An 11,076-nucleotide genomic window follows, 5' to 3' on the forward strand; every position below is an offset into this window, starting at 1 on the left:
TTGATAAAATAGTGTTTGATACTAAAGATGTTGAAGTCAAACTAAAGCAATCAAATTAAGATTCTTTAGATAAATTTACTAAGTTCTTATCTTAGATTTACTAGATCTTGTTCTTTTGACTTGATTCAATTCATGCTCATCAAGTAATCTTTTTGACATCATTAAAAGTTGCATGATATTCATTCACATAAAACAGTAAATATTAGGACAAAACAATAAAATTGATATCAATTTATTTTTTATCTCTTAATTATAACTTTATATATTCATCTAAACAAAATTTATCTATGGGGAAAAATCTGAACAAAATTTATCTATGGAGCAAAATTTATTTTTTTATGGAGACAAAATATTTTTCCGAACCAGAAAATTAATTTAATTGGAACAAAATAATAATATATTATATTATATTCTTATAAAAGAAAAGTATTATAAATTTATACGAAATACATAATTTTATGATAAACAAAAATTTAAATTACTTATATAAACTCTTATAAATTGCAATTAGTTCAATGTGTTTGTGTCCCTAACTTACTATATATGTTCAGTATTATAAGAGTAAAACAAAAAAAATTAAAATAAAATAATAAAATTAATGTCAATTTATTTTTTATCTTTTAATTATAAGATTTTACATTCATCTAAACAAAATTTATTTATCGAACAAAATCTTTCTTTTATGGGAAAGAAATCTTTTTTTATCAAATATGTAAAAGTAAAAAAAAAAAATCTCGTAAGAGCAATTGCTCCCATAGAACTTAACCTACATCCGCCCTGATCCCATGGAATGGATAATAAGATAAACCGTAAGAGTATATAAACTTTAGTTCAAAGAATTGTGATCGTGTGATAAAAATGCGAAAACCCAGGAACTGTTGGGTCAATATTTTTGATAATAATAATAATAATGTGAGATAGAAGCCAAACCGTACTCCAAAACATAAGAAAGCAATCTCAATTGGAGATTGTTTGTTAATGCAGTTAGCGTAGTTAACAAAAAACTCCTGTAAACTATATACCCTGCCTAAATTAAAGATATCACATAACGTAGACACCTGAATCAAATTCTTCCGCTGCTCTATCTTATAGAGTGCTAGGTTTCACCTAATAGTTATAACTTCCACATCCCAGAATTGATGATTTTTTACGTCTCAACGTGATTTCTTACATCTCAACGTATTTCCAAACACGCTATACGACGCAGAACCGAGAATAGGCCTAATTACACACAAAAAAAGGGAATTAAGATCACCCAAATGCAGAAGGAATAACAGTGATGTGCCTTAGAGGGTGCGTGGTGTCAGTGCCCCCTGCATGCTGCACAAACTCCGCAGGTGAAAATGTGCTTCCATGGCAGACACAAACAATGCTGACCTCAGATTTTGTGTATCTGTAGAGAAACCCATTAACCGTTCTCCCATTGTCCCCTTTTGTGAACACATAGGGCATTTGAGGGAGTGAAGAAGAGGTTTGAGAGAGAGGCTTTGGAGTCTTTCCCATTATTTCAACTTTGGTTATGTTTTCGTTGGACAAAGGTTTGAGATCAATAATTGGCAATATTATTGGTTCTTGAGTTTTTTCCTTTGCAATGTGCTTCATCTCTTGGATGGTGGTGATGGTGTTGTTTCCTTGTTTGGGTCTCATGATGGGGTGAGATGAAGCAGAAACAACACTTTCTTCAGGTTGGGTTCCTATGCTTATTGTTTCCTTGGAAGTGTTTAATTGGGTTGGTTCTGCCAAGGAATGAACTGAATGGCTGTGGCTGTCTGTGCTGCCTCCATCTGAGAAAAACAAAAAAAATTGGAACATTTGTTAAAAATATATATGTCCCAAGGAAGGTGATAATCAAGATTCAAGTTGAGAATTACATGACATAAAAATTTAGTTAAACTACATGTGACTTACAATATGCATGAAAGACGAAATATTGTGCCTGATTTGATGGTAGGACATTTTGCTTTTTCGATGACATTTGCTTTTACGGATTAATAGATCATGAAAAAGAAAAATGACAACTTTATCTTTTTTAAATGAATTCACTGACTCATCTTAATTGAATGAATTATATTTGGAGATATAAGATTGTGTCACTGGTTAGAAAAGGGAGAAAGAAGGTTGTGATATTTCTAACAAAATTAGAAAACTAACACTCCCTACAAAAAACTTAAATTATATTGGAGTTCAATGTAATTTTTATATATGTACCAAAGATCTTTGGGGGAAAAAAAAAAAGTAGCAATTTCATCAAGTAATAGTTCAACCAGGGATGGCAGAGAGGGATGTAACATTATTAGGCGATATGAAACACTGATACTATTCAAAATTTCGGATAAGGTTGATCTGCATTTATCTCGAATATATATTTTAAAATTAAGATTCACCGTTTAAAATTGAACGACGATTCGATTTTATGTGCGGGGAACGCACATCCTAAAAAATGTCACTCCAAATTCCAAAATCATGGGACATAATTGTCAAATTAAGTTTCTTCTTTTCTTGATTATGTTCAGCCTTTGAAATCATATATGCGAACAATTGAACAATAGTTAACTTTATGAAACTTTCAAACTGGAATAAGCCAATAAATCACGTTTTTTTTTTATCATACAGTTAAATAAATTACATTGAATATTCAAAAAACGAAAAAGCTCAAAAAATAATTTTTTTAAAGGATCTCAAAAAATCATAAAATTAGCTAATATGGAAACACACACACAGTGTGTGTGTGTATATATATATATTAACAAGAAATACAAAAAAATAAAAAATTACCTTCACCAGAAGAGCTTTGGTAATCCGAAACCACAGAAGAACTGCACCTGGAAGACCCATTCGACTGGGCTTTGATATTTCCTCCTCTTCCGCCGTTAACGCCGTCAACTCCAGCACCCACAATCTTTTCCCCTCCGACCCAGCACGGTAACGGAGACCCGTTATTCAACGGCAAGTACTGCACCGTCGGGAATTGGTGCAGGTCAAACGGCGTCGTCGTCGCATTCCACGCGCCACTAACGCCGTTCCCGTATTCTGTTTTCTCCCTCTTGAAATCCCGTTTCAATTCGGGCTCGGACGGTTCCCTCACGCGCTCCCTCTTCTGCTCTGTCTTCTTTTTCGCCTCCATTCTCCTTAACGCCTGAATGTCGTGCTTGTCGCTCGGCTCCACCACCACGCGCATTCCATCGCGACTATCCGAATTTGAAACACGCGCTTCGGAATCCGGTGCGGGCTTCTCCACCGTGTGTTTCCCGAAACTACCCCCTATGGACAACGCCAAATCCAGCTCTATCTCTTCGACTTCAACCATTGCTGTTGTTAATGTTTATGTTAACGTTAACGTAGGTAGCTTCGTAGCACAGTGGAACGTGATTTATTTGTTTTTTTATCTTCAATAAAAAACGCACAGAGGGACACGTGGCGCGACCCGAGAAGGCGGGGATGGCGGTTAGCGACACGTAAAAGGGCAGCGTTAACCAAGGTTGCACCGCTAAATCCTTTCTTATCATCGAGAATGGAGAATCTGTTTGATCGAAGGTTCAGAGGGGGCCACGTGGCGTGTGATGAGGGGGAGCGGAGAAGGGACACGTGGCAGGGTTTGAGGGGAGGGGAGAGTAGAAAACGTGGCGCGGTGGTGCCTCGCTGTATGTGTGTCGCGCGAATCTCGAGGCGCAGGAGAAGAGAGAGAGGACGAGGTGCCGCTTCGCGAGGGAGGGACACGTGGCGGGGATTTGAGGGGTTTGAGAAGACGAAACGTGGAGGGTGGGTTTTTAAGGTGATGGTGACGTTACGAGCGTTGGGGGAGGGTGAGTGGTGTGTATTTGCGGTGGGACTCGTTGCGGAAAGGGACACGTCGGGAATTTCTCACGTACTACGCTGGTGATCATACAGACTAGCGTGTCATCTACTAAGCTCTCAAGATGGGATTGACCCCATGGGCCAGCCCGGTACACTGGAAATCAGAGGTGAGTCGGGCTCAATTTTTTTAAGAAAATAATACCATCAAGTTTTCAATTTGGTCCACTTAATATGTGAGTTAGGTAGGTTCAACCTATGAGTTGATGAGTAAGTTCGTCAATCCATCATATTTAAATATTTTGTCTTTCACGTAACTCTCAAGATGGGGTTCAGTCCATGGGCCCAGCCCAGTACACTGGGGATCAGAGGTGAGTTGGGCTTAATTTTTTTTAAGAAAATAATACCATCAAGTTTTCAGTTTGGTCCACTTAGTCTGTGAGTTAGGTAGACTCAACCTGGAAGTTGATGAGTAAGTCCGTCAATCCATCATATTTAAATACTATATTATTTTATTTTATTATTATCATAAATTTATAATTATTTATAATTGCTAGGAAGTTAAGTTTTTATTTTGTAGCAAGTTAGCAACCAAATTTAACCAGGGACCAATTCTTATTTCTTAGCCCAAACTTAACACAAATAGACAAGTTCAATTGACAATTGTTATAATATAACGCATGGCCTAAAAGCATAACATAAAGTGATAAACATTAAAACGTAATACTAAATAGGCAAGGCATTAACTTAAGCAACACATAACGTACAAAGAAGAAAACCTAAACGGCAACAAAAGTTCTCAACAACCTATTGTCGTAGAAGATTTCAGTATAGAAGAAAATCAAGAGATGGATGATCCATATAATGTTAGTCTTTTGTTTGATTATTTAATTATTTTATGATTCAATTTATTTTATTTAATTTTTCTCTTATATTGTCATAGGAATATATCAATTATGTGAGCCAAAATGTTAATGTCAATGACAAGTCTGAATTACATCTCTATTTGGTTGAGACATCACTTGAATCAAAGTTTTTTCCTAAGTTGGATATTTTGAGTTATTAGAAGGATCGCCAAGAACGTTATTCAAATCTTTATAGATTGACATGTGAGGTGTTAAGCATTCCTATAACAACTGTTGCTAGTGAATCGACATTTAGCATTGGTACTCTTGTGCTAAACAAGTATCGCGCTAGTCTTCTTCCTTCCAATGTTCAAGCACTAATTTTAACCCAAAATTGAATAAATGATTTTGAAGATATTGGTAATTTACATTTCTTTTTTCATAATTTTTAGTTTGTTATTAGTATGTTGTTTTATTTACTTGACTTATTATTGATATTTTTTTTTGTCTTTGTAGATGAAATTAATGGTGATGTTGAGAAAGAAGAGGAAGTTGTTCCGGATTTTCCGGTCCATGACTCTAATATTTAATTTCAATTTCAATAGTTTAGAAGTTTATTTTTTATGACATTTAAATTTCAATTATATTAATGTTGAATGTTTATTTTGAAGACTTCAATCACTTTAATATTAAATTGAATGGTTGGATTTGATTTAGTTTGGTTTCTATATTGAATTTTATTTTAAGTTGTTTGGAATAATTATTTTTACAAAAAAAAAAGTTAAAAAGTGGGTCAGCTCATATAACCCACCAACCCATAGTGGACCGGGCCGGGCTGACATTTCGTTAGCCCACACGAAAGTGGATCGGACTAGGTTAGCCCATTTTTATCTCAATCCGTTGCGGGTCAGTCCACATGAACCAGACTAACCCAGTTTGATAATTCTAATTAGGGGAAAGGGAGGCGTGACTATTTATTTTTTGCTAGTTATTGTAAAATTAATTTAAGAATTTACATTAATAAAATTACTTAATTTAAGAGTTAAAAATGTCAAATTAATCCCAAGTAAAAAATGATATTTTTTTATCTTAATTCTCTAATTTATTAAAAAATAACTCTGATTAATTTAGAATTTAACTTAAATATAAATAAAGTCTGATATATAATTATTTTCATTAAAAATCGAATTGAAATAAAAATAAAAAATCTGTTAAACAACTCCACCCTCAATAATTAATATAATTTAGATAATTCTCTTATTTTAAATTTTATCATTTTCTATCAAGCATTATTTTCTCTCTCATGTGATTTAATTATGAGGAAAACTAAATAAAAAACTAAAATTTCATACATGATATAACATGTCATATACATTCATTTATTATACACCTTTCTTATTTTTATTAATGTATCCGTTCCGGAACTTATAAGTATAGTACTTCTATTTTTTTTTTCAATATATTTATTATAATTGTTAATTACAAATTATAGATAAAGAGTACATATAATTATAAAAATTAAAATTACAACGTTTTGATTATTACACACATGTCCAATAGTACTCTTTATAATTACTTTAAATTTGTAATATGAGTAAATTTAATTGAAATAGAAACCAATTTGTTAGTAATTGAAAAGTTACTAACTGAGTTCATATCTAACAACAAAAATCTTTCTCGTTAAGTAATTGATAAAAATGAAAATTAAAATATTATTGAAAGATTATTTTTTATATTTTTCAACTATATTAAATAAATAAAAATAAAAATTTCTTTAAAGTTAAACTAAATAAGAACGGTGTATCTAAAGTGAATATAGAGTATAGATTTTTCTTAATTAATCAAAAAAAATTGTTAAGATTTTAATATTTTTAAAATTTATTAATTTAAAAGTATAAAATATAACATATTTTAACTTTACACATAGATGACATGAGAGAAAAAATAAGCATTAGATATCATAAAATCCCCCTAATGATAAAACATTTAGAAAATGTAAAACAATTGTTTAAATTCAATTGATTATAAAAGAGAGATTTTTAATTTCATTTTCTACTTGAGATCAATTAGACAAATCATAAAAAAGATTACATTGTCAATCTATTGAAATTCACTATGAATAATTTTAAAGTAATTATTATAAAAAAAATTAATTATATTAATATAAATATTATACAATTAATGTATTTGGAATAAATTATTATTTTATTTAATACTTCAAATATATGCAGTTTTGTTCAAATTAACTAGCAAAACTTAAAAGCATTCGTTTTTTATAGCATGTTATTAATATAAAGTATCCTTTAATTATGTCGATAACTCATTTTTTTGAATAAAAAATATGATTTATTACTTTTGGTGAGGTGTTTGGTCTCAACTATAATTTATTTCATTCACAAGACTTAAAATTGATAATTTGTTTAAAAAATTCAAGTCTAATACTAATCATACTAACGACATGTTAGTATGAAATTCGCGTTTAGTTTTTAAAAGATATTCTATGTAAAAATTCCTATGAAAGGTATGCTTTATTGTTTCAAATTTTATAAGAGACTATCATTTTTATATGATTAATAGATAACTAAATTTTAAAGCATGTTAATTAAGGTTTAATTTTAGTTGTAATTAAAATAATGCTTTCTTACGAAAATAAAGTTCATTATAATATTTTAAACGTTTCGAATTAAGAACTATAAATTTACAATATGTAATTATTTACAAATAATTAAGAATACAAGTTAGTTAATTATAGTAACATTAATATTTTAAAAACATGTGTATTTTTTTAATTTTAATTATTTAATATTTAAATAAGTAATATTTTTTTTATAGTATTTCTTATTTTTTATGACAATAACACTCATTCCGGTCTTGATTATTAAAGCAACATATTAAAATACCCTCGCGCCAAGTTCAGCAATGGTGATGCCGCGGGAGGGTGTTGGGGAATGTGGGGCCAGGACAGGAGGAAAGAATTTGAATATGAAGTTTTAAGATTTCAAAGTTGAAAGAATCAATGAATGAATGAAAAAGGAAAGAAAACAATGGGTGGTGTGGGGGCATGCATGAAGGTTACGTGGTGGGTGTTTGGGTTATGTGAAGCAATATATGTAGAGAAAGGTGGCAGATTAGTGAGGAGGATATGGCAGTGCTGTGACACAGCGCCAGAATGATTCTAATTGTCATTCCCAGCTTGTGGAGGAAACGTATTTTCAATTCTTACTTTAAGTGCATGATGTTGATGAATGAAGGTTGATTTTGAGGGCAGTTACGTCATGAATTATTATATTATTATATTACTAGTAGAAATATTGACACTTCACGTCAGGTGTTATCGTTTGTCGTTTGTCGTTTGTTGCATCTATCATTCTGTATTTTTATTATTTCTTTAATACATACTTATATATATTAGCATATTAAAATATCAAAGAGTCTAGTTCGATCAACAACCTGATTGATCAATAATAACATTTGTATGTTTGTATTCTTATTTTTTACCACATTTTTATTGTGTCAAGATTATAACAGTTTCTCTTAAATTAATATTTGGCTTTGTACTAAGAATGAGGTGGTTTTTTTTTTCTGGTTTATTTAGAGTAATTATTTTTCTTATTGTATCACTACTAAAATTTATTGATTGTTAATATCGATTTTCAATAAAATCAATGTAAACAAAAATACAGTGGCATTGTCGTAAATAAGATGACTTTATTAATATCGATTTTTATAAAATTGATGTTAACATTAGTTAATTAACATCGATTATCTAAAAATCGATGTTAACTGGATGTGGTTAACATCGATTTTATCAGAAACCGATGTTAATTAACTAATGTTAACATCGGTTTTTGTAGAAAAACCAATGTTGTATTTTTAGTTAAATTAAAAACCCCAAACCCTGCTTTTCTCCCCGCGCTCGTCGAAAACCCTTTCTCTTCGCGACTTTGTCTTCCCTGCGCTTGTTACCTCGCAACCACTAAAGATTGCCATCCTCGTGTCCGCCATTCCACCGTCGTATTCGTCATCGTCGTCATTGTCCGTGGCACAACGCAATCCTAAGGTAAATAATAAGTACTGTATGTTCACTGTTGTATCTTGAATACTGTATCTTCACTACTATTAATATTTCAGGTGGGTTTGTGAGTTTGTTGTTTCATAGGTTTTAGACGTACTCTTAGCTCCTGGTGTGGGTTCGTGAGTTCATTTTTCCATTGGACACTTTTGATTCTGTAAGTTTTGGAACTCTATGGATAGCCTATATATATATATATATATATATATATTTGCATATACATACATATTTATGTTTGACATACCTTGTAGCAGTCTAGCAATCTGTTGTTAAGAACTAGATTGTGCATATTGCTAAATATGAGAAATTGTTAGGCCACTGAGCATTAGAGATATTCCAATTTAGCAATCCAACAAAAAAAAAAACTGCATTGTGCTTTTGCATGACTATAACAAACATGAGAATAGTGCAAGGAATAACTAAAGTGGTATTGGCTTAGATAGAAGCTACAAAACCATAATGTAGATAACTAAGAAATTGTGGCAGAGCTTCCTTGATGTACACGACCTTGAGTATCAAGATTCAAAGTTAGGTAAGTCCTCTGTTAGAATATAAAAAAACATAGGACTTGAAAGGCAATGTACAAAAGGACTTGATCGTGTATTATTGTACTTGAGAGTAGTTTGGACATCCTTATCCCCTCTACACTGCAGTTAACCTTGTTGGATTACCTTATTGGGATTTTAATCTTAGCAATGACTTCTCCCATATTGACCTTAGCTTCAATACTATTCAGGGTCAAATACCCAAGACTTTGTTAAATCTTCAAAATCTTAAATATTTAGAATTGGATAACAATGAATTTACTGGACCTATTCCAGATTGGTTGGGGGAACATCAACATCTGCAACATCTTGGTCTAACTGAGAACATGTTTTCCGATTCCATTCCTTCATGTCTAGGAAATCTCACGTCCTTGAACCAATTAATTGTTAGCTTCAATTTGTTGAGTGGCAATCTTCCAAACACCATTGGCCAAGTTTTTAACTTAAGGAGACTATACATTGGAGGTTCCTTGTCTAGTGTTCTATCTGAAAAGCATTTTTCCAAACTCTTCAATTTAGAATCACTTATCTTGAATTCAGATTTTGCACTTGTTTGAACTTTGAACCTAAGAAGTAAAGGCATGGAGTGCAAATCCTTAAGCATTAAGGCGGTGAGACATAGTTCAGGTATATATTTCTAAAGCCTAACAACTCTCACTATAGAGCTTTCTCTTTGCAGTGTGTGTTTTTGTTTTAGCTTCCACTTCTTCCATCCTTGAAACAAAACCTTTCAATTATAAGTTCCACGTTCCTTTGGGTATAAAACAAAAAAAAGCTTCCAAGTTCCAAAGTCATATATAAAGAGAGAAGGAGAGGATGGTGTTAGGAGAGAAAGAGAAGGATAAGAAGAAGAAAACTAAGGTTCAGTAGTAACAAAATGGGGTGATGAGAGGGGTGGTGTTTGGTCAAGTGATGCGCTCAGGAGTCTGTGCATTACAACAGACCCTCACAGTTGGGGCTGCTTCAGTGTTGAAGCAGTCTTTGGGGTTGGCTCAGAGGAGGGGCCATACACAGCTCACTCCTCTACATGTGGTTGCCACTTTGCTAAGCCTTAGAGGCAGTTCCTTGAGAAGGGCTTGCCTCAAGTCTCAGCCTCACCAAACTTCTCATCATCCTCTTCAATGCAGGGCCCTTGAGTTATGCTTCAATGTTGCCCTCAACAGGCTCCAAACAACACCTTCTCCTTTGATCCACACTCAGCCTTCTCTCTCCAATGCTCTCATTGCTGCATTGAAGAGGGCTTAGGCTCACCAGAGAAAGGGTTGCATTAAGCAACAACAGCAACAACCTCTACTCACCATCATGAAGGATAAAGGGATAAAGGGAGACCAAGAAGGATATTTGAAGATATTATTAAAATGGATCTTGTGATGAAAAATATCCTTAAAAACTTGTCTTTAACATAGCCCAATGACATTGTGTAATCTATGTAGCCAACCTTCCTAACGAGATAAGGCTATTGTTGTTGTGGTTTTCAAATAGGAAAGAAAATAGATGCTCAAAAGTACTCTCCTAAGATGCATAACATGTAGAATATGTAGGCCAATAAATTCAATTAAGCATGTTAATGCCTCAAAAGTACTCCATGATGAATATTATCGAACATACTTCTTTTGTACCTTGGCCAATTCTTATAAGCTTCCTCAACCCATGGGCATATCACTTGACTATAGGTCAATGTCCTTCAAGATTGATCCTTCCATAACATAAAAAGTGTTGATATATATTAATTTGTGTCAAATCATCTAATACAAGGACAACCTCTAAGACACAACAGAACACCTAATGGTGATCCCAACAACAGTTGTGTAGGTATGTTGCT

General features: G+C 32.6%; 1 protein-coding gene across 1 annotated transcript; it reads right to left on the minus strand.

Moving 5' to 3' along the window:
- Window positions 1–918: 918 nt before the first annotated feature.
- On the minus strand, window positions 919–3,642 carry LOC114406334 (ninja-family protein 4-like). The gene is made up of 2 exons (XM_028369022.1): window positions 2,776–3,642; window positions 919–1,784 (listed from the first exon to the last, which is right to left on the minus strand). The coding sequence occupies exons 1-2, from the start codon at window positions 3,305–3,307 to the stop codon at window positions 1,252–1,254; spliced, it is 1,065 nt and encodes a 354-aa protein (XP_028224823.1). The 5' UTR covers window positions 3,308–3,642; the 3' UTR covers window positions 919–1,251.
- Window positions 3,643–11,076: the final 7,434 nt, after the last annotated feature.

Source organism: Glycine soja, chromosome 3, assembly GCF_004193775.1.
Source record: "Glycine soja cultivar W05 chromosome 3, ASM419377v2, whole genome shotgun sequence".
In the NCBI taxonomy this organism is placed as follows: Eukaryota; Viridiplantae; Streptophyta; class Magnoliopsida; order Fabales; family Fabaceae; genus Glycine; species Glycine soja.

Coding starts and splice junctions, on each gene's coding strand:
- LOC114406334 (XM_028369022.1), bottom strand. CDS start 3,307: ATGGTTGAAGTCGAAGAGATAGAGCTGGATTTGGCGTTGTCCATAGGG. Junction 1,785..2,775: donor CCAAAGCTCTTCTGGTGAAG/GTAATTTTTTAT, acceptor TGTTTTTCTCAG/ATGGAGGCAGCACAGACAGC.